The sequence below is a fragment of the Trachurus japonicus genome, chromosome 21 (assembly GCF_045865225.1).
Source record: "Trachurus japonicus isolate A0001 chromosome 21, Traja_1.0".
NCBI classification, from domain to species: Eukaryota; Metazoa; Chordata; class Actinopteri; order Carangiformes; family Carangidae; genus Trachurus; species Trachurus japonicus.
Genome location: NC_140927.1, coordinates 27,163,437 through 27,188,219, shown reverse-complemented (window position 1 = coordinate 27,188,219; position 24,783 = coordinate 27,163,437). Strand labels below are relative to the sequence as shown.

The window sequence follows — 24,783 nt, the reverse complement described above, 5'->3', positions numbered from 1 at the left end:
GTAGAAATCACATGTTGACTCTTTCTTCATCCCTGAACTTAACCATGTTGGCTTGTTTAAAAAGCAGAAAAAAGAACAAACATACATGGTTTTATCAGCAGGTTGTGTTGGTTGTTTCAGAGTCGGTGTTTGTTGACGTGGGCAGCTCTGTAAGTGTGTGTAACTACACTGATTGACTTATGATCAGAGTGACATAGAAACACAGAGAAAAAGATGGAAAACTCATAAATCCAGTGTTTGGGAGCAGGGAAGCTGTTTAAGGATAATCAGATAAGAACAAAGAAAACTTCAGATCCAATGTTATAAATTAGTGAATTTGCAGATTTTACCTCAAATTAAGGCTGAATTTTATAATGAAACTTTGTATTTGTCTTCTTCTCTGACCTGACCCTGGACTCTCGGTCTGAATCAAACTTAAAATAATTTGATTTACACTAATTTACACTCTTTGTTAATTGATGATCACATTTCTGGAGATGAACATGAGCCGGTGTGTGTGTGAAACTTTGCAGCGTGTGTTCAGAAACGATCAGACTGTCGAACAGTACGAAGGATTTATAGTGGAGATGAAACGGTGGAGTCTCCTTCGTCTCCGTCGCCTCCTGTGTGCACCTTTTTATTCTGAGTGTGTAGTAATATTCGGCTGTGAATGTTTCCTGCAGGTAGATGTTTGTATAGATGCAGCAGCAGCAGCAGCAGCAGCAGCAGCAGCAGTCGTCACTGCTTCACCTCGAGGCCGTGCGTCTTTGTCCTGAATAAAATGTGTACATATATTTTCACTCTGGTTTCTGTGTCTCATTTTCTGCGCAGGAAGTTTGTAACTCTCTGTAAAACTGTTTGTGAGTTTTTTAGGTTTTATTTTGAAGGGATGCGCAAAGAAGAAGAGTCTGTTATCAATTAAAACATACAAATTAACATGAGTTCCCTTTTTATAACTCTAAAAGCAGACATGACTTTTATTAACTGATCGAACAAAACAATTAAAATGTTGAAATCTTCAAAGAAAAGGAGCAGAAACAAGAATAAATGTGTAAAATCTGCTCCTCTTTCACACCATCATTAATTAACAATGCAAATAATTCAATAAAATGACAATAAAAGTTTGTCATTTTATTTCAGAAGTTTGCTACAAGAGGCTCAGCTTCTCAAAAGTGTGGCAGCCATTTCTGCCTGCAACATAAATTTGTAAGTCAATGTTTTTTTTTATCATATATTTTTTATTATTAAAGCAGAAGTAAGCGATCCGGTGGTTTTGTCTAACTTCCTGTCAGCAGATGGAGTTAGCAGTCCCCGCCCTCGTCCCTACGTCACCACATTCAGGCGCATCCCTTGACTGCACACACAGAGAGGACTGCCCCTTTATGCCGTTCTCTCTCCTCATTGGATAAAGGTTGTAGGATACAAGGAAAGTTTTCTCCTGGGCTCAGAGCAGAGCAGAGTGACTGACAGACCCGTGTTTCAGACCAAACACTCTATAGAAGTGATTGCTGTCGGAAGATACAACTATTTAAGACTTAGATTAACACAAATATATCACTTACTTCTGCTTTAAAAAGCCAAAAAATATACTTAAAAAAAAATAATAATAATTTGCAAGCTTTGTGTGTATAACATGTGTTCTGTATGTTCCTCATGCCACCGTGATGTTCGTGTTTTCCAAAATATCAGTGAAAATATTTGACTAATAACATTTTTCACTGTGTAAGTTTCATGAAGTAAACTTAACACTATAGGAGCAGCGATTACAGTGAAAGTCCAGAAACATCTGCTTCATCTACACACCTTATGAGTATTTACATTAGGCCTATTACATAATTAACACTGATGCAGCAGGTGGAGTTTGGAGTTTTATTATTCTACACACAGTTGGTCACATGGTTCCCAAATGAGGTCACAGGACTGTAAAGATAAACCTCAACAACAACAAAAAGTCCTGATACACAAATCTGTATTATTGTTCTATAATTTGAGGTTCTGCCCCACACAGAACCTCAAATACAGTTTGAGAAAACATGAAGAAGGAAAAAAAAACAACAACTTCTCACGTGGTTTAATTGAAGCCATGTGAGAAGTTTGGAGGAGAAACTCGTCTTTGGTGGAAACAGCTCACAGAGTCTGAATCATGAGAAACAGAAGAGCCAGACGTCTTTATTGTTCATTTATTGTGTGTTTATATGTAAATACAGTGACATAAGGCTGAGATTCCCCTCAGAAATGTGTTATAGTGGAGAATAGAGTAGAAATAAAATGGATATTGTGCAGGTACAGCAGCTGATACACGGGCAAAACGTATAAGAAATGATGTCATCTAACAACACTGATTGAGATCAATACTGACATCAGTTATATGATGTAATTAGTGGGTTCATTAATGTTTAATAGCTTGTTTACGAGAGGCATTTTAGATCTGTCATTACAGTCATAAATAAGAACAGATTTTGGGTTGCCAGGTTGTAGATTCTCCTCCAGCAGGACGCTGATCTTCAGGTTAGTATTGTTTTTATAACTTTTAATGACTTTTCATGAAGTGAAAAGGTTCCTGTTGTGTTGCATCCGTGTCATAAAACACACAGTATATAAATGCAGGTAGAGCTCAATAAACACCTGAGAGTTTATTCTTTATAACAAGTCATCATGTTTACAGTTTATAAACATCAATAAAAGAAGTCAACCAATCACTTGTTGCTGTAAATATTAATAAATAAAAACTTGTAAATGTTAATAACATGTTCATAAGTAGATTTGGGTGTTACTAACCAACAGTTATATTTTAGATCAATTATTCTTCACTAAATGACAAACAATTTGTCCTCCCAAACACTGGTTTTAGCTACAAGGAAATGATGCATTAACCATTAAAAATAATAAAATTTAGATTATAAACCCTTTAAACTGCAGTTCTCAACCACCAAAATGTACAATTAACATAGCCTGGGCAGAAAGTGCTTTGTACTGTAACAGTATAAGATAATTCATTAATCCATGAAACAGTAACTCCAACATACAGGTAGCCTAGAAAAGAATGAGAGAAAAGCAACACACACAGATGATAAATATGCTACATCAATAAGAATATGACAATTAAAAGTCCCTGTAGGCTAAATGAGATAGAAATAGAATAGATAGGCTACAGGTCTACAGGCAGTGGTGACGGAATAAAAACAGGCACTGGCCTATAACACCAGAGGAGAAGCCACATGGAGATGAGATGAAGTCATCATGGCGTCATTTATTAACGCATTCAATTATAAACACGTCATTTATTAACACGTTCATCTCCGTCTCTTTGCCGACCGACACCGACACCGACACCGACACCCCCTCCCGGTCACGTCCCCCTCCACCCCGCTGCTCGGCGCCTTTAATCCGGTGAAGCTCGGTGATGATGATGATGATGCGGGGCTGCGTTTCCTCCTGCACCGCAACACTTTGTTTTTTTGTTTCCCTCCAGGTTGACAAACCATCTTATGTTTATTATCAGAGGTTCGTAATAAATGAATCACTAACCTCTTTTTTTTTTTTTTTTTTTGCACCGCACCACATCACAGACCGCCGAGCCATGACGTCAGCCCGAGCTGCACGCACGTGTCGGTGTGACAATTGAACGCACCTGATCCGCCATATTGGGCAACGTCGCAAACCATCAGTTCAATTGGGAGTTTTTTGTGCCTCTGAGATAATAATAGGCTACATAAATAATAATAATAATAATAATAATAATAATAATAATAATAATAATAAAAAACCATCTCCTCCTGTTGTTTCCTGCTCACACACACACACACCTCTCTGTCACCTGGCCTGTTGAACTCGCACTTTAACATGTTTGTTACTTCATTTTGAACTTATGTAACAGTGACTTTTTTTTTTTCTTTCTCCCTTTTTACTCTTTAATGTGATTATTAGTTATTTCCCCGGGCCCTTTATTATTGGTCGCTCTGCGCTCCGACTCATGTCTGGATGAAATTAACGTTGAGGAAACCCGATGTTGTTGCACCGACAAGAGCCGAGAACATGAACTCTCTCAACCCGGATTCTGTCTCCTGATTGGACCGAGCTTCAGCTTCAGCTTCAATGCGGGTCTTGTTTTTTAAGCGCCTGGACCCAAAGTACCCCCTACATCATCATCATTACACTGTGTGTCATTTTCCCTGCTGATCTGGAGTCAGTTTGATATCAGTATGATACGTATCGGCGAGGTTAACTCGGCTTAATGGAGCATTTTTAATTGCCAGCCATGAAACCGCTGATTGCTCCTTGTGCGCTTGCGTGAACCCTGAAAAAAAGGAAAAGAAATTAAGAAATACGAATGGATGCCTTCAAAGAGAATAGTAAATGAGAGAGGTCTCACTCTGCCGCCACGTTGGTTGCAACATACGTAAAGCATATGTATGCAAGATGAACTTAAAGAGCCATACCCAGTGTTTTTGTAAATTGCACATTGCTCCTCTTTGTAGTCATATTGCCTCATTTTTATAGACCATTGGTGTGTCTGCAGCTTGTGTGATTTTGTAGTTGTTTTGCAACACATTGTTGTCATTTTGCATCTTTTTGTGGACACTTTGGGTCTCAAAATGCGTCAAATTATGTCTCTGTGTCTACATTTTGTGTGTCTGTGCAGTCATTTAGTGTCTTCTTCTAGTTGTTTTGTGTTTATTTGCAGTTATTTTGCATCTTAGGTAGGGATTTTGTGTGTTTTGTGTTTGTCTTTCATCTCCTTGAAGTTTATTTGGGTTTCTTTATAGTCACATTGCACATATTTTTTCTTTTCTCTGGTCATTTTGCATCTCTTCATAGTCATTTTATGTCTTTTTTTGTTTAAGTTGAGTAGGGGTGATCAAAATAATAGGAACCCCTGTCAACATAAGAGAAGGCAACACATATAAAGGTAGGATTGGACTGCATTATATTTAGTTTAGTGTACCTAATGAACTGACTATATCACACTGTACAATAAATCTGAATCCATCTATCTACTTATCTAGTGAGCTGCCCTGCTGTTGCCAACTTGGCTGCACATTACTTCCTCCTTATCTCATCCAAAAGTAGCAGTGCAGTGTTTGCAGAGTTGAGACTTAGCCTAATATACAGTGGGAAAAATAAGTATGTTCCCTTGCTGATTTTGTAAGTTTGCTCCCACACAAAGAAATGGACAGTCTATAGTTTTTAATGGTAAGTTTATTTTCACAGAAAAAGAGAGAATATATATATATAAAAAAAAAATACAGAAATAATATCATCATAAAGGTTATGAATTAATTTACATTTGATGGAGTGAAATAAAGGCAAAAATCACACACTCATTTTCTCTACTGTACACTCTTTTTCTTTTCTTTTTTTTTTTAGCATAATTAGCACAGCTAGGAGCTGTTGTGTCTCGCAGTACGGCCAACCTAACGTTAATGCATTTGCTGAACCATTAACTAGTTAACAAATTAAGCCACCAAGCCTTGCTTGTTTAGTTTAGTTTATTTGATTAGCATTTAACCCCCTCCCCCCCAACAAATGAGATTTAGCTACTCAGAAGTTGTAGGCTGAAGCTTGTGCTTATTATGCCTACCCCTTTTCCGAACAACAAGAACAACAACAACAAAAAAACATCTTCAACAAGGCAATTTTTAAACTACAAATTGTAACTAGCCTAGATAAGAAACTACATTCTTAAGAAAGTTGCTAAGTGCTAACTAATGCTATAATAGCCTAGAAACAACATAGCCTAAAAGCTAAGCTAACAAGCCTAGCACCAATACATACTAATCTCTATCTATCTATCTATCTATCTATCTATCTATCTATCTATCTATCTATCTATCTATCTATCTATCTATCTATCTATCTATCTATCTATCTATCTATCTATCTATCTATCTATCTATCTATCTATCTATCTATCTATCTATCTATCTATCTATCTATCTATCTATCTATCTATCTAAAATGCTAAACATCTGGTGCTGTATGGTGTTTCCTGCTTTGACTGACTGAGCGGAGTGAGACATCCTCCTCCTCGTCTCGTCTCGCCGTTGGCCGACGGAGTGACACATCTTCTCCGCGGACGATCTTCGGAACGAAAGTGGAAAGTTCTACGTTGTGCGCACGCGCTCCCCGGGATTAATGTCAAGGCACAAAAGTGGCGCTTCACCGTTTCGAGCTGTCCTCCGGTAAGAGCAACACACAGACGCCCCCCCCCCTCCCCTTATAATTACAACTCTTAACGAATTAATTCAGTCTAAAGTTTCGGGAACTTGTGCAAAAAAAAAAAAAAGGGGGCGTCCGACCGTCCGGCGGATGCCCAGGCAGGCAGGCAGCGGCTCTCCCCTCGGGGGGGCTGACACCGGGGCGAGGAGGGAGCACGTTTAGGGAGCATGAAGCAGTTAATGTGGGGACAGATTCAGCCGTTGGTAGCAGTTGCAGCCGTTGGTCTCCAGTTATTGTTCACGTTGGCTCCCTAATGGCGGACGGCAGGCAGCGCTGTTTTCCGCTGGGGAAGGAGGAGGAGGAGGAGGAGGAGGTGGTGGTGTGTGTAGGGGGGGGGGTATGTATGTGGTCGTGGGGGGGGGGGGGGTTGTGGTAGTTAGCTACCTGTACCGGTGTTGTGTTGTGTTGTGTTTTGGGGTCACGTTACGTTAACTCGGTGTAAACAGCGCGGTGGTCGGTCGGTCGGTCGGTCGGTGGTTCGAGCCCCCCTGTTGTTTACCACCGCATGACACACACACACACACACACACACACACACACACACACACACACACACACACACACACACACAAATGAAGGCAGTTCATGTGATACGTAACGTGAACGTGGACGCGCGGTGGCGCCCCTAGCGACGGCCGTTGGTAACCGACACTGATTGCGCCAGGCCGCCGGGGTGGTGGTGGTGGATGATGGACTCCTCCTCCTCCGTGGTGGTGGTGGTGGTGGTGGTGGTGCGGGAGTAACTTTCCAATTAACCCCCCCCCACTGGGCGTCACAGGTATCATAAAAAAACGTTTTTTTGGAGGGGTAGGTAGTGTTGTGTAGTTTTAAAAACAAGAAAAAGAAAGAAAAAAGCCCCACGTTGCCACCGCAAAGAGAGGGGGGTGTTGTGTTATTGATGGTTACTGAGTCTATTTTTACTCCCCTCAACGATCTATTTGATGCGAATAAGTTGTGGTACTAATTCAACAATGGCGCAGAGGTCTCTCTCTCTCTCTCTGTGTGTGTGTGTGTGTGTGTGTGCTCTCCTCCCCTCGATCCGCCGCTAATCCAATGGCTGTTTGCGCCAGGAAGAAGAAGAAGAAGAAGGGTTAGTTAGAGCAAAGGGGGGGTGGGAGCGGAGCGGAACGGAACGGAACGGAACACCCTGGACCACGTTGTTTCTCCTTCCTCCTTCCTTCCTCCCTCCCCTTTCCTTCCTTCTCCTTCCTCCCAACTACTTGGAAACCCAACCAAACCAAGCCGGGCTTAATAGGCTACCCCACTCTCATCATTTATTACCCGGGTTATTTATGGAAGAGTTACGCAGCAGCAGCAGCAGCAGCAGCAGCAGCAACAACACAGGTAGTAGTGAACCGGTTCTGTTTAATAATAATGGAATAATCGTGCTTGAAAGTTTTGGACATGCTCTTTATACAAAAAGAAAAAAGTCAAGTTTATTTTTTTTTTGGAGGGGTAAAGGAGAGGAGGAGGAGGAGGAGGAGGAGAAGCTCGGATCAGGTCGAGAGATAATGACCGGGTTGTTGTTGCATGGACATGGACGGGATCTGGCGCTGTGCTGCTGCTGGTGGTGGTGGTGGTGGTGGTCCGCGCTTCTTCTGGCTCAGCTGTTAATAATCAAGGGCACAACCAGAGGGGGGGGTGGTGGTGGTGGTGGGGGGGCTGGGGGCTGGACCGGCCCCTCAAAGCCTTTTGGTACAGCCCGGCAGTCCGTCCGTCCGTCCTTGTGTGCTGGTTTCTAACATTTCAGAGAGAGAGAGCAGCAGCAGCAGCAGCAGCAGCAGCAGCTCCAGCTCCTCCTCAGCTCTCAATAGTCCCGGTTCAGTTTTTTTTTTTTTTTTTTTGTGCCTTCAGCTGCCAGGTAACCGGAATTGGACTGTGTGTGTGATTTAGCCCCCCATCAGCTGGGGCTTCGGGGAGGGGGGGTGGAGGGGCTTGGGGGGGGGGGTGCTCTGGTGGCTGCTGCGCATTACGCATCACTTCCCAGTGACATAAGCCTTATATAATAATCTCCGGCGTTTGATATGAATATGCTATAACTCGGTCGCTGATCTGCGCAAGTGGCGCAAACAAACGCGCAGCCGCACGTCTGTCTCCACCTAGAGAGAGAGAGAGAGATGTCAACTTCATGCGCAAATTGATGGTGCTGCTGCTGGATAGGTGGAGGAGCAGGAGCACCTATGTGAGGTGAGGTGGTGGTGATGATGTTGGCCCGGTTTTAACAGCTTGTCTTGGGTTTAGTTGCACCCCAGTGCCGGCCCACCTCCTCCTCTTTCCTCCTCTCCTCCTCTCCTCTCCTCTGTCCTGTCCACCTGGTGTTGACGTTGGGAGCAAGGTTGCATGTCAGAGCTCATTAATGCTGGATCCCTCGTTTCCCCTCTCTCATCCACGTGAATGCAGCTCGGCTCGTAGCTCTGCATTGCAGTCTGAACTGAACTAGAGTCTAGACCATGCAGGCTATTTTTTCCCCCTCAGAGCACCAGTGGGTAGTTTAGTTGAGCTTTGCACATAGATTTCCCTCTGTTGGTGTGATATCATGAAGGCTGTGATGCATTTTTTGCAGCAGCTGCAGCAGTTTGGCTTCAGGGAGGTGTTGCACATGGAGGACGGTGTCTGTCTGTCTCCTCTTAAAAACATAAAATAAATTGACACGAGTTCACCACACGGTCACTGACAGATGTGTTGTAACCCTGACACATCTGGTCTATCCTCTCTATGATAAAACGTTGCATGAGATTACACACACACACACAGAGTCGGTCCAGTCTCTGGAGAACTGGTTTGGAGTCTCATCCTGTTTCTGAACAGTGGAGAACATCTTATTGATCTTGAATGTCATGCTGTTTTGACTATTGCTTCCTGTCACATGGTCCCCGTGTGTGTGTGCAGCTCTTCCTCTTCTAGCTTCACTGTTGCACAGCCAAGTAGCTCATCTTTACAAACAACAAACAAACTGTTTGTTTGCAGCAGGCAGGGGGATGAGGGGGCTGGGGGCGTTGCATAAACAAGTATGGATGAACTTTAATACAAGCAACTGATATTTCACGTCAGTTTAACTTCCAATTATGACTTTTAAAAGCAGAAGTGTGTGTGTTTTTTTTTAGCTTCTGTTGGTCTCGCATCAGTTCTTGAGAGATGATCAACAGAAAACGAATGAATTGTGGCAATTTTTGAAGTAAAAACAGTGAAGAACAGCTTTATTAATCCTCGGGTTCCAGTCGTTTGTCCTACACAGTGGTTAAGTGAACGTTTCGTTGGACAAAATGAGACATTTAAAGACACTGTTGTAGATTTTAACACTGTTTTCTGACCTTTTATAGCCAAAACAAGTCATCAAGACAATGATTAATCGATGGTGGAAATGATCATTAGTTGCAGCATGGCTCTAATTCAAAGTGAAGACAGAGGTCTCCACTCTAGATTAACTTGTTAATGATGTTGCATGTGGTTTAGCTAATAATAATTATAATTATTATTATCATTATCATTATTAGTCATGTTAGACAGATGTTTTTTTCTCTCAGTGCAGATGCAGCCTCCTCCAGTGGTCAGTAATAACAGTCTAGGCATCAGGTTTGGTCTGGTCCCGGTCTGAGCATCTTGTTGTTGTTGTGAATTCAAGAGTTAAATGTGTAATATTTGATCTTTTGAGGGTTTAGATTGTGACATTACTGAGCCAATATCTCATTAAAACGTCAGTGTTGCCACTTAATTTTAAAGGGATAGTTCAACATTTTGGCAAATTGGCCCATTGCCATAATCCCTATAGTCATAGCAGTAGGTTCGTTACCTTTTAATTGTCGGTGCAAGCTATTTTTAGAACGGCAGAGCAGAGCCGCGAGCTGGTCGGAGCTACGCTACGGAGGCTCATGGGATGTCTTGGTTTCCCTCATCAAACTCATCAAATACACAATCCAACAACTCCACAACGCTCTGGTGGACAAGTTGTGACCTGCACATTCACCACGCTATGAGATAATAACACAACGTTACCACACAGAGTTGTTTTAGAGGGAAATACAGAGACTGTTGATGAAAAACTGTCCCTGAAGGCAACGTGCATCAGCGGTTTTGCATGAATTTCCCTCTACAACAACTCTGTGTGGTAACGTTGTGTTATTATCTCATAGCGTGGTGAATGTGCAGCTCACAACTTGTCCACCAGAGCGTTGTGGAGTTGTTGGATTGTGTATTTGATGAGTTTGATGAGGGAAACCAAGAAATCCCATAATGAGCCTCCGTAGCGTAGCTCTGAGCAGCTCGTGACAGTTAAAGGTAACAAACCTACTCATAAGACTATAGGGATTATGGCAATGGGCCAATTTGCCAAAATGTTGAACTATCACATTTCTGCATATTTTGTTGTCAGGAGCCCTTGAATGAAACACAAACACTTGAACGCAACTGTATCCAAAGCTGCTACTGAATGTGTGTGGTCTTGTTTTTCATGCTCTTCTAGATTTAAATCAGTATTTTTCTTATTTTTTATTTTTCTATTTCTGCTCTTCAGGCAAACTTCTTGTACATCTGCTTGTGTGAAGATAACGACGACTAATCTCTACAAATTAACGTTTTTGTTGTTTTTGTGTTTTTCACCTCCTTTTTCTTATCGTTGTTAGTAACACGTACATTTCGAGCATCATCAGGAGCAGATGTACGTTAAATCTCACCACAGCTGCTTTCTTTTTATACCTGAGGTGGAAAATAAATAGTTTTGAGGCGAGCGATGGAGTTAAGGAACTTTCCTTCCACACACTGCAGATTTTTTATTTATTTATACCACTTGGCTGTAGATGTAGACGGCTGTTGGACTTTTACATCTCCAGATTTTTTTTATCTTTTATTTTTTTATCTGCAGATTCTTGTTGTGAGAAATAATCTCCGGTCGTAGAAAGACGTGTCCCAGTTTGTGACCATGTGATGTGTCATTGAGCCCAGTGGGAAGGTCAGTCTCACCTGATGTGGACATCTGCACATCAGCTCAGTGTGTGTGTGTGTGTGTGTGTGTGTGTGTGTGTGTGTGTGTGTGTGTGTGTGTGTGTGTGTGTGTGTGTGTGTGTGTGTGTGTGTGTGTGTGTGTGTGTGTGTGTGTGTGTGTGTGTGTGTGTGTGTGTGTGTGTGTGTGTGTGTGTGTGTGTGTGTGTGTGTGTGTGTGTGTGTGTGACTTACAAACCGTCCTGTAATATTACACATCTACTACGTCCTACAAACTGAAGTCATGAAGCTCTACAGGGCTTGACACTAAGCTTTTTTCCAAGTAGCACTGTGCTACCATGCTGAAAAATTTAGTAGCACACAACATTTTTTAGTAGCACAATAAAAATTTTGTAGTTTTGGTGAAAATATCATTTTCAAACAAATAAAGTAGATTTAGCCTATAATCCTAACCCTGTAGACTATTTTTTAATGTTTTAACTGGCTCTTTGCCTTAACAAAAATCAGGAAAGACAAACAATGCAAATATGTGTGAGAAAATAGAATATTTATTACAACCAATATTAGTTTTTAGTTTTACGCTGTATGTGTGTGCATGTGGCCCAGGGGTGGGGGTATTGATGAGCAGTGAACCTATATTTCCCTCAGTATAAAAAGCTGAACATTACATACAGGGCTCTACACTAAGATTTTTTAGGAGCACAATGAAAAATGTTGTAGCAGGCTGTTTAAGCCTTAAATAATGCTGAGGGTCCAACATGACCCATTTTTACATTTGAGAACAGTAAAAACACCAAACATTTTTCCTCAACAACCTGTCACACAAGCAGCTCCATGTTGCCCCTGTGTGATGTTCAGGGACAGGTCAGACAGGGAGCTTTGAGGTTGAAGTTTATATGAATGTTGCACTGTGAGACTGTGACCACATGTCAGCTGTTCTCACCGCGACAAGCGTTTTTTTTTTTTGATAGCTCCGCGGTAGCCTCGGAGGCCACGTACCACCTAAGGGCTTCCTTCACCTGGGGCAGAGCTCCGTGTGAAACAGTAGGAGAGACACAGCCCGAGACCGTGTACCGGAGGGAGAAGCAGGTCGAACGTGCACGGAAAAAAAGCGCTTCGCACCGAATGTGCGCTGCTACGGTGTCGCCTTGGCGTGCATGACGCGCGTCTACCTTGAAAGTAATGTGCGGAAAAGACGTTACATCTGAACGGCCCCGATGTACACAAGCTTTAATCAATGCGGCGGCCAAAATCACCAAACAGGCAGGGGGGGGCGGGGCGGGGGGGATACTGCTCACGTTAAACAGCATGCAAAGCGGTGCATGCAGTTTCTGTCTGAGTCGCACTGATGCGACTGAATGCAATTTTTTATTCGCACGGGCTATTATCAACTCGCAAATGCGAGCAAAACTGTCGCACTGTCGAGCCCTGCTCTAGATCCTTTACGAGCTGTTACACCAGTCTGACCTCAGGTATCACTAGTTGTGTTTCCAATGCTCCAAACCTAAATATCGCAATAAAAAACAAGTAATGGAAACACCCGAAACTTCTCAAATAATCGCCAAAATATTTTTATGCTCTCCAGACGTAATGATATCAAAGTGTATCGCAAAAGTGTCATGGAAACACTTTTTTCACATTTACACGTCACTTCAGGTCTGAGAAGATCTGATCCCTCGGTAATTTTTCCCGTTTCCGTTCGCTCTCCCTCTCCACCGTGTGTTTTGAATCGTCCCGTCACCACATTTGATAAATCACTAAATGCAAAATGTTTTGAACGTCCATCTTCCTTAAAGCTGTACAGAAAAGAAAATTGAATTTGAGCCCACTGTGGGTCCTAACATTAGTGTAATAACTCAATATCTATCAGATGATGTAGCCCAAACTTTGTGCAAAATTCTATTTTCAAGTAAATCCGGGATGAAAGTGGGGTATTTTTTTTCTCGTTTTGGATAATGCTCACGATTCATCAGCCACTGATATTACATCCGTCATCCGCCAATCAAACGTCTGAGACAACACACACACACGGAGCTCGGTCTCGCCCCAAACATTGAATATCCCGCCCGCTCGATAACGACCAATCAAATTGGTCTATCTATGCTACATTTTTACCTTAATTAAACAGCCTTGGAGTAATTTTGATGGTTATAAAAATGACTTGTAACTAGTTCCAGGGAGAATGGAGGCTCTCTGCCTTCCACCCAGCGTCTCTTGGCTGAAAACCAACCTGGTAAGATCAGAGCCTCCGACCCGGTGTCCCAGCTCTCGTCTCTGCGGCACCATCATGCGCTCTGTAACCCGTAATCTCTTGTTTATGACAGATTAAACTACACAAATATACACATCGTAACATCGTATATGATATATAACGTTATGTACAGCTCTATTGATTGATTTCTCGCCAGCTTCGTTGTAAATAAATGCACATGGCCGGGATGAGGGTTAACAACACAGTGGAAAAGCGACTGAACTTGCATAGTTCCCCTTAAAAATTGAGTCTGACGCCTGGGATCCACTGGCGTTCGTTTCGTCCGGCGCGACGCGGCTGCCTGTTCATTTTCTATGGGACGCGTCAAACCGTTATGACGCGCCCGCAAAGCATTCTGGGTACGCGGCGCGTCCGTTCGAGCAGTTGCGGCGCGTCCAAAAGTTGACCAGAGCTCAACTTTATGCAAACGAATGCGTCCGACGCAGGGTCACTGTCCAATTAATCGCTGGTCTGTGTTCCCGCCTACCGAAGCGTCCGTTTTTTTGGAGGCGTCGCGTCCGGCAAGAAATCGCATTGACGCCAGTGGATCCTAGGCGTCACGGGTCTTGATTTTGTTGATTTTTTTTATTTTATTTTAAGTATCATGGGATGTCGCCGTTCAAAGTCTGTTCTTCATTCACAAGAAGAGTTCACACACTTTGTAGCCTACCGTTTCCACCCAACCAGGTTATTTTAATAAAAACTCAGGCGGTGTCACACTATAACATGTCCGCGTGAATAAACAAACAATAGTTCCTTCTGTTACAGTCGCGAGACCTTTAGACTAGGGCTGCAATTTACGATGATTTTCATTATCGATTAATCTGTCGATTATTTAAACGATTAATCGATAAGTTGTTTGGTCAATAAAATGATCAAAAATGTTGAAAAATGTCAAGCAGTCCCAAAATACAAGATGACGTCCTCAGATGTTTTGTTTTGTCCACAAATCAAATGAGATGCTCAGTTTATTGTCATAAAGGAACAAAGAAACCAGAAATAGTCACATTTAAGTAGCTGAAATTAGAGAATTTGGACTTTTTTTCTTAAAAAACTACCCAAACCAATTATTTGATTATCAAAATAGTAATAATCGATTATTGTGCGATTAATCGATTAACTGTTGCAGCTTTACTTTAGACTTTACGAGAACTACGGCTCAACACCTTTTAATGGAAACACCTGCAAATAGCAGTTGTGCTTTTTCGAAATTTTGGAAATATCACTTTTATTTTGTGCAAAGCCTGTAATGGAAACCCAGCCACTGTGGTGCTATCACTTTGATTAGATGCAACCCACAGTGCTTAGGCCAAAATGGCCGCCACTGTGTCGTCAGAGCAGCAGTGACCTGGCTTCCTCCGTAGTGACGACTGCTGTGCTGCTGCGTTGAAGCTCTGAAGCTGCTGCTGCTGCTGCACTCAGGTGCTGCGTTCAGGCTCTTCCTGTTCCTGGGTGAAGAGCAGCTACAAAGATCGCTGCTCTGCACACACGTGTGATCGTGGCCTCATATCTGTTTGTGTGTGTGTGTGTGCTGCAGCTGTCAGCAGTGATGTGATGTGTGGCTCACAGCCACCCTCGCTGCTGTGTGTAACTTGAAAAGGAGATTTTGACAGAAACGGATCAACAGCAAAAGTGCAGACGTCCCCAAAAACTGCTTTGAATAATATTAGATCCTGAATACGGCACCAAACTGGCCTCAAACAACAACAACCCTCTTCTTTTAGTGTGTATCTCTGTATGTGCTGTATATCGATACTGGAGTGACTCACATGGTAATGCAGTTAAATGCTTGTTTACATTCAGAGCATCTGCAGCATTGTTTGCAATTTTAAACGGGCCTTTAGCAGGATTAATAAATCGGCAATGTAATTAACAAAGGTTTTAAATAATGGTTAATCCATTCATCCATCTGTTCTCTGCATCTCAACCAGGTCACATTAAGATATTATTGACAAATATTGTTGTATACAGTGGAAATATCTGATCTATATCAACAGACTCGTGCTTTTCAGTGATGTATCTTTCAGGCGGACATGGTGCCATTAAATTGCATTTGATGGTGGCGTTAAAAAAAGTCTTATGTTTTATTTGTTGAACCCTGCAGACGCCCCAACAGCGAGCGAACGCTGCACACACACACACACACACACACACACACACACACGTCGCTAAAAAGCCGTTCATTAACTCGTATCACAGAGGGCGACGTCTGAATCATTTGAATATTGTGTCAGCCAACTCATCAGCACCCAGATGTAGAGCACAGAGAACCAACCAACTCCCTGTGGTGGTGGTGGTGGCGGTGGTGGCGGCGGTGGTGGTGGGCCTTAACCGTCTCCACGGCAACCAAGGTGTAGCTTCGCCGGTTGCTGGGGGCAACAGGAACGAAGCTGTGTGGAGCATCACACAAGGGGAGGGAGGAGGAAGGGATGTGAAAGACGGCAGGTGAGAGGAGGAGGAGGAGAGTAATGGGTAGTTGGGTGAGGAGGTGAAGGGAGGGATGGAGAGAGGGAGGGATGGAGGGAGGAGGAGGAGGAGGAGTTGGCCCCGTTGCTGGGCAGGCATGGAGCAGTTGTTGATCGTCTACTCTACATTCAACCATGGAGACGTCGCCTCCGTCTGTTGAGCCACAAAGACACGGAGCTGGTCTTTGATGCAAATTATATTGTAAACCAGAATAAGGCAGGGCTCCTTTTAAAGGGCAATTACACACAAATTCAACCTGGGGCTCTATAGTTTCCTAATATTTTAGGTCTAAAAGAAGGTTTTCTTTTTAAAGGGATAGTTCACCCTAGAATGATATTTCACTCATTATCTACTCACCCTCATGTGGACTAAGGGCTGGAAGAATTTTCAGAGTCCACCGTCCCTTCTCTGAGTTACAGGGGGTCTTGGCGTAGCAGTGCATGTCCATATAACGGTTGCAAAGGGACACCGGAGCTCTTCGTAAAAAAACACACACAAAAAAACATCCAAATACCTCCATGATGCTCGTATGTAATGTCCGTCTTGTGCTGAAGCCCCAAATTGCGTAATTGTCCCGAAAAAAATTAAATAAGTCTATATTTTAAGCTTGTTTGTAGCGGAAGCTTCTCGAAGCTCCTCTTCCTGGTACATACGAGCATCATGGAGGTATTTGGATGTTTTTTTGTGTGTGTTTTTTTACGAAGAGCTCTGGTGTCCCTTTGCAACCGTTGCATTGAAATGCACTGCTACGCCAAGACCCCCTGTAACTCAGAGAAGGGACGGTGGACTCTGAAAATTCTTCCAGCCCTTAGTCAACATGAGGGGGAGTAGATAATGAGCGAAATATCATTCTAGGGTGAACTATCCCTTTAATGTCGCCTGTTCTGCAGTCTGTCCCCCCATCGCCACAGCAGTGTGTAGTGGGAGCGGATGGATCTTAGGCTGTTTACGCTGTTTACAGGGTGTAAAATTAACTTTTTATTTCCATTGGCTAGTGACCTCCAAAAATTTACCAGCCAAACATATTTTTCACCGGCCAAATGAAAAAATCATGCCTTGTTTGACTAAAAGTAATTGCCTTACGTTTTGAGTATAAAAAAAGCAAATTCAAGCAACATTTAAGAAGCTGCACATCCTGGCAGCTGAGGATATTAACTGTAAGGTATTGTCCCTCCTAAAGTCACAGGACATGTCTGTTCTGTCCTGAAATGTGTGTTTCTCTTCTATAAAACACATTCTACATCTTGGAGGCGACGTCTTTCCACATACGGGCTTCCTTCACCTTTCAGACGGGGCAGAGCTCCGTGGAAACAGGAGAGATACAACCTGAGGGAGCAGGTCATTGAATGGCGCTGCTATGGCGTCGTGTTGGGTTGTGAGCACACATCAAGTGCATAAAAGTTTTAATGCCGTTGATCAGCTGTTGCTATGTGGCAGATTTAGGCTTGTTCAACCACTGCCGGCAGTTTTTTTCAGAGGCAGTTTATACTTAGTGGGATGATGAGCAATAAACCCGACAAGAAAGCCGTCATGTTTGTAAATGAAGCTGTGATACAAAGTCTTGTGAAGTCTGTTAGTAACTATAGTGTTGAATTTGCCTGAAATTGTCCTTAACTCACATTTTGCCCCCCCCCTCTCCCCTCTTTAAAACTAAAACATGTAGAAAATGATCAGTAATCTAAAACCAAACCACAGACTGCTTCAGCGCTGGCATTTACTTCTAACAATCAAAATTCAAAAGGTTAATTGACAGTTGATTTTATACACAACACTCACACTTCCTGTTTGGTGACGTCCTTCCTCTTTCTTCACCCGTGTCCCCCCCTCACACCTGTGGACAAGTCTCAACTCTTTTCAGGTCTGAGGTCTTGAATTACGGTCCTGCTGGTCTTTCTGGAGAAGTCACTTTCTTTTCAGGGCTTCCTCTGTCGCCCCCTTTCTCTTCCTTTTAATGTTTTTATAGCACCAACTTTTTTCTCTTTCCCAGCAGCCGGTGTTCCCACTGTCAGCTCAGACACTAAAGAAGTTTTAAAGTTTATAAGAAACTGAATTGAAATGCAGAAAAAAGGACGGATCGAAGGTTGATATACAGGTGCATCCCAATAAATTATAATATCATGGAAAAGTCAATTTCCAGTCGATCAAGTCAAATAGCCCTAACCAAGTATTGAGTGCACATAGATGGACATACTTTTCAGAAATCCAACATTTTCACATTCAAAATGCTTTTTCTTAATTGGTCTTTTGTAATATTCACATTTTTGGAGATACAGAATTTTAGGTCTTCATTAAATGTAAGCCATAATCGTTAAAATAAATTGCATAAACAAAGACATGAAATGTTTTGGATCTATATCATGTATTAGTTTCACTTTTTGAGTTGAACTACGTCGGACATAAATGAACTTTTCCACGATAGCTTAATTTATTGCGATGCACCTGTGTGTGTGTGTGTGTGTGTGTGTGTGTGAGATGTGTAGTTGAAAATCAGACAGAGGTTTAAAGCGTTGGAGCATCTGAGGCTGGAGGCGACAGTGAAAAGATGGTGGCGAACAACAACAACAATGGCAGCGTGTTCACACCTGGCAGCAGGAGGAGGAGGAGGCTGTGTGTGTGTGTGTGTGTGTGTGTGTGTGTGTGTGTGTGTGTGTGTGTGTGTGTGTGTGTGTGTGTGTGTGTGTGTGTGTGTGTGTGTGTGTGTGTGTGTGTGTGTGTGTGTGTGTGTGTGTGTGTGTGTGTGTGTGTGTGTGTGTGTGTGTGTGTGTGTGTGTGTGTGTGTGTGTGTGTGTGTGTGTGTGTGTGTGTGTGTGTGTGTGTGTGTGTGTGTGTGTGTGTGTGTGTTGGGGGAGTGGGGGGGGGTTGTTGTCTCTGGGGACACCTGAGCTACCTGTCCAGCTGTCACACGCCATAAAAAAAAAAACCCAATCACTGGTTCTCGTTTCAGCTCATTGTCCCTCCTAACTGCCTTTTGTTTGCGTCGCCAGGTGGTTGCCTTAGCGATGGATGGGGAGTCAGAACCAAACCCTGTCGTGGCGGAAGAGGCAGGGGAGCGGGAGGAGCCCACGGACGCCGCTCCCTCCTCCCCCCAGCAGCAGCAGCAGCAGGAGGAGCAGGGGGAGCAGGAGGAGCAGCAGACCACGCCCCCAAGAGAGGAGGAGCAGCAGGAGGAGGAGGATGCTGGGGAGGCAGTTTCCATGGAAACGGACGATGATGGAGCCACAAAGGAGGAGGAGGGCCCCGGCGCAGAGGACAATGACGACGACGACGACGACGTGGTTCTGGTAGGGGAGGAGGAGGCCGCCACTGTTGACGCTGAAGCCGCCGCCGGTGCCGGTGCCGGTGCCGGTGCCGGTGCCAGTGCCGCCTCCTCCTCCTCCTCCTCTGAGCCTCCTGCCACCTCCTCCTCCTCCTCCGAGCCTCCTGCCACCTCCTCCTCCTCCTCCGAGCCTCCTGCCACCTCCTCCTCCTCCTCCGAGCCTCCTGCCACCTCGCTCTCCGAAGACACGCCCAGCGCAGACTGCATAGAGCTGCTGGACGCGTCTTCTTCTGACGTGGGACCCGTGGTGGACACGTCCTCTGCAGCGATGCCTTCAAAGACCCCCAGTCCTCCTCCTCCTCCTCCTCCTCCTCCTCCTCCTCCTCCTCCTCTGTCTTCCAGCGCGCCCACGCCTCCTTCTCCAAAGCCTCCAACCACCACCACAACAACCACAACAACCACAACAACCACAGCAGCAGCAGCAGCAGCAGCAGCAGCAGCAGCGGAGCCGATTGTCATTGATGACGAGGAGGACTCTGAACAGAAAGACACCTCCTCCTCCTCGCCGGCGCCCCCCGGAGGAGGAGGAGGAGGAGAAGGAGAAGGAGGAGGAGGCGGCGGCGGCTCCTCTTCCTCCGTGTCCCTGTCCCACTCTCCAGGTGTACTCAGCAGCACCGAGCCAGATTCGGAGATCAGGATCGCCAGCGTCACCACGTTGGGCTCCGGCGGCGGCGGTGGCGGCGTCGGCCAGAAGGGGAGCTCGGCGGCCCCTGCAGCGGTGGGAGTCGTGGACTCGCCGCCGCATCCGGTGGACGACGAGGCCGACATGAACCTGATGATAACCTCGGTGACGTCGCTGCAGGGAGGAGCGGCGGTCGTCACATCGGTGAGAACCAATCGAGTTGTGTTTGTCGGTAAAAGCAGATGTTCTGTTCGCCAGACTGATGCCCTAAAGAGGAACTGAGCAGGATTTGTCCCGTGGCTATGCTACATTTTTACCTTAATTAAACAGCTCTGGCGTAATTGACCCTTTGTCAAGGCCCCGCCCCCCACGGTTACTGTTGCTAGGTTGGACAAACAATGGTCACGGAAGGGTTAACTCCCATTGGAAACCATTGAAAATTAGGAAGATTTAAATTGCTAGTAAGGGAAATTTGAATTAACTTACATATCAGAAAAATAGTGTCCGTGATAGAAGACAGACGTGGCTAAAGAGCGATTGAACGGGCATTACCCGACTTTTCCGAAAAATGGGGAAAAATTATTGTTTTGGTCACTCACTAGCTAGTAGCTAACGGCACTAGCTAACGTTAGCTACAAGCTAATCTCCGCCGATCTCCCGTTTCTCCTCGTAAAACTTCACAAAGTTCAAAAGATATTAGTAGCGGTAATGTTACGTTTGCTAGATAACTTTGAAGGTATTAGATCTTCTCTGTCTATGAACACGACCAGAGAGTGGACTAGAGAATGAATGAGCTTAGCACTTAGCACAGTACAGCCAGGGAAAACGGGCTCACTTCTCATGACGACTGCACACAACAACAACAAACAAAACTTTGCAGTTAACCCCTGACCTATGCCTACAGCTCCCCCTAGTGGACCACCCCCAAACCCTATTATTAAGCTCAATTAAATACGTAACAGAAGCTTAAAGTAATATTATATGTTAGGCTAAGTATGTTTATTGATGTCTTGTGTTTAGGGAATGGGATAAAAATGACTCCAATACGTTCCAGATATTGTGAGTCGCTATTGCAGGAACCCCAGACACACATTTTAACCATATTGAAAAATTATAAAGAAGTTTTTGCCCAAAAGTTGCTGTCTACCTATCTTGTTTCATAGGGTTTCATTCCAGGGTTGTCCAACCTTAGAATGTTGCACAACACGTGACATGGGGAGAAGCGCTCTGATTGGTGGAACAGCAGACCAATCAGAAGGCCAACAAAGGGTCAATTGTGAATTGTTAACTACATGACTTGTGACTTGTTATGTACGAGTGACATCGAAGACTCTCTGCCTTCCATCTGACGTCTCACGGCTGAAAACCAACCTTGCAACATCAGTGTAGTTACTCGGTCGCCGCCCCGGTGTCCCAGCTCTCGTCTCTGTGGCACCGCGACACAACTACACAGATATGCACGTCGAAACATCGTATATGTTGTATAACGTTATCCACCGCTCCGTGAATTGACTTTTTTGCTGGCTTCGTTGTAAACAAATGCACATGGCTGAGAGGAGGGTTAGAAACTTGCATAGTTCCCCTTTAAAATTTTAGGCGCACAAGCAGAAAATGTAGAGCTGCACACTGTAAATCGACTTGCAAAGCAAATATTCACATTTCCTTTTCATTCATGATCCTCACACATGTCGGCCTGACATCTGTAATGACACAGATTCCAGATTCTTTGAGTCGCCCTCTCTACGTTTTCATATTTTAAAAGAAAAACAGCAAATTTACTGGTTGCACATGCGCAAGCAGATGAAACATGTACTTGCACCAGCTCAAATTTTTAGGGGTGAAATGCCTCCATTTACGGGCCCGTCTGGAGCCCTGATTCTTGGAAAAGGGAATAATGAGCTTAGAGATGATGACGCTGCTGCAGAGAGATGATCTGTTTATGCTATGCCAGTAATTATTTATTTATTTGTGTGTCTGTCTTTGGTTCCTTATCATATGTTTCCAAATGTTTCATCACTGACGTAAAAAAAAAACTTAACGTTGTGAACCAAACCTGTGTGTGTGTCCAGGCAGGTGAGGGCCAGACGGAGGAGAACGGCCTGCAGATCAGCAACGCCTTCAGCCTGAATCCAGACGCCCCATCTGGTCGACCCACAGCCTCCTTCAACCCTGGGCGGGGCTCCGCTCCCCTGGGCCAGCTGGTACAGAACGGAGACACAGGGACGCACAACAGAGCAGGTAAAAAGAAAGAAAGTAAAGGATGAATCATAGAGGAGATTTTGTTATTATCACGCAAGTTGAGCTGTTTAAAAATTAATGGCACATTGAAATAAATAAAAAAATTGAGCTTTATTTGTTTAGATTCTGTTACGCTGTCACCTAATGATCCAGAGGGGGGGTCGGCCACATGTTTCTGTTTACTGTCTCACCTCTGGTTCCTCGACCTTCACTCTTCCACTCCTGATGCTTTTGTGTTAAACGTGTCTTGTCCTGAAAACGCTCCTTTTTTCTTGCTTGTTTTTGAAATGAAAAGTCCTGCATGGATCCATGTTTGCAGACCCACCTGCGCTGTGACGTTGACAATCAGTCATCTGTGTTTAAGTATATTTTTGGGGCTTTTATTGCCTTTAATTGATAGTGCAGTCGAGAGAGAGACAGGAAATGGGGAGGTAGAGAGTGGGGGAATGACACGCAGGAAAGGGCCGTCCGATGCGGGACTCGAACCGGGGCCGCCTGCACCGAGGACTGAGCCTCAACATGGGGCCCGCAGGTTTTGTTAATTTACTTTCACTTCTGATTTATTTCCGTTTCACTCTCATGTTTATTTCACACTCACACACTCATGGTGGCCCATAAGGATTTAGTTTATTTGTCCACTGTTCTTGTGAATTCATATAAATTTTTATTTTTGTGCTCGTTACACATAATTGTCGTGTGAGCAGGAAGTCGGTCCCTTCATACGCTGGTCAACACACTGCAGCTGAAGAAAACACATTCAGAAACACAGAGAGGCTGTAAATTCAGAAACATCCTCATCAGTTTGACAACACATGAGCTGCAGAAACTCAGAGATGTTTCCGGGGACGCAAAAAAGTGGCGGACCAAGCTGTTTGTTTGTGTAGTTTATCATAACATCAGCATCATATGATTTAGATAATACTGCAAAAATATATGTGCTGTAATAGTGAAACATTGTCCTGATGTTATCTTGGCGTGTTCCATCACTTTTTCCCCAGAGAGGGAAGTTTTGAAGGCAATGCATGTTTTATCAAATTCGGAAAGTTGTTTTCTGAATTTGTAGCACAGTTTGTGTCTTTGCATGTTTGTTTTGTTTTGTTTCTTAAATTGCCGTGGATTGAGCTCTCAGGGCCACCATACGGTCGGTATTCGTTGTTACTAGAGATGCAGTGGTTCCATTTTTCAATGTAGTTACTATCATCTTATGACCCTTCCTGGTACCTGGTACTATTTTTTGGTAACGTCTCAGCCGAAGTGCCAATCGAGCTGAGCTGATACTGAAATGTGACGTCAACCGTCACTGGAAGACACATTTCCTTTTCGCGCGACGTCCAACACAAGAATCAAACTGGCTATTTTTAAAAACACACCAGCAGACAGCAGACAGCCCCCACTGATCTTAAAGCTGTGGTCTACGTTTTGAAAGATTGATCATTATTATTAATGTCATTTAGACGGTGGTTATGGCCCTATAGCAGGGGTCGGCAACAGGCGAACCTTCCAATGTGGCCCGCGACTGAGTTCTAATAGTTTATGTACTGTATTTCTCGGTCTCTGTGCCTAGACGCCTGTAAGTCAATGCGCAGGGACACGGAAACACGTGTCCCAGCGCATTGTTGTGTGTGCCTGTGAGACGCTGCACTGGGATAAGGAAACGCCTTGGGGAGCGGCTGGACTGCAGGGTTTTCCCTGTCTGTCTGTAAAGGCTACGGGTGATTTTGGCCTTGGTCCATCAGGGGGCCGTTCGTCTTTGGCGCGCGCTCAAACCCATTCAATGTAGACGTGCGTCAGGTGCGCTCCCAACTCAAAAGCCGTAGCGGCGCATATTTGATGCAACGCGGTTGTTTTTCCGTGCACGTCCGCGGCGCACAGTTGCACGCGGTTGCACGGACCTGCTTCTCCCCCGGTGTTGTGTCCCGGTGCCTTCGGCCCGTGTCTCTCCCAAAGTTTCCCACTGAGCTCTGCCTCGTTTGAAAGGTGAAGGGAGCCTGTGAAAGACGTCGCCTCTGAGATGTAGAATGTGTTATAGGAGAGAAACACACGTGTCAGGACCAATGACTTGAGAACAGACCTGCCCTGTAATGGTCAGCCTCCTTTCATATTTAGGCTTAAAATCACAGGGCATGTCTCAGGATACAAGCAAATGATGATATGATGGGCTATGTCAAGATTTTTAATTTGATATCATACAGAACACCAAAGATGTGTATACATAAAAATGATGTGCACAAGAGAAATAAAAATATAAAATATAAACAGCCAAATTATTAAGCAAAAAGGTGAATTTAATTTCAATCTAGGCCGTCCGGCCCTCGGGGTGTCTGTTGAGAAAAATTCTGGCCCTTCGACAAATATAGTTGCCTACCCCTGACCTATAGTATGACCTGCACAATGTGAAGAGGAAAAGGAATGAAAAAAATCCATTCTCTCTAGCGGCTGCAGAGACCAACTGGTCAATTTCTCTCTCATACCCTCCATCCAATCCCCTCCACTCCCCGGCTCCTCGTCCCGCCTCGTCCTGCCTCGTCCCCACACCCCCTTCCGCTTTTGAAACTACAAGTGGTTTGTAACCGGAGCAGCTCAGTCACAGACAGATGAACCCACGAATTCAGCGCCTGCTTGCCCCCCTGGCAAAGGTTGAAAGAAAGCACAGGTCTGCCGCTGAAAGCCCCACACTGTAGGATTCACAGAATTTGTTGCAGCCGTCATTACCAGCGGTACCGCAGCTTCAGTTCTGCTTCTGCTGGAACTAAAGAA

At 44.3% G+C, this 24,783-nt stretch overlaps 1 protein-coding gene across 1 annotated transcript in view; it reads left to right on the top strand.

The window, feature by feature from the left end:
- The first annotated feature begins 6,016 nt into the window (after positions 1-6,016).
- Positions 6,017-24,783, top strand: part of zmym2 (zinc finger, MYM-type 2) — a 47,159-nt gene continuing 28,392 nt past the window's right edge. The window contains exons 1-3 of the mRNA XM_085764348.1: positions 6,017-6,161; positions 18,835-19,992; positions 21,858-22,026. Coding sequence (XP_085620474.1) covers positions 18,850-19,992; positions 21,858-22,026 — 1,312 coding nt within the window. The 5' untranslated portion in view covers positions 6,017-6,161; positions 18,835-18,849. The remainder of the gene's footprint in view (positions 6,162-18,834; positions 19,993-21,857; positions 22,027-24,783) is intronic.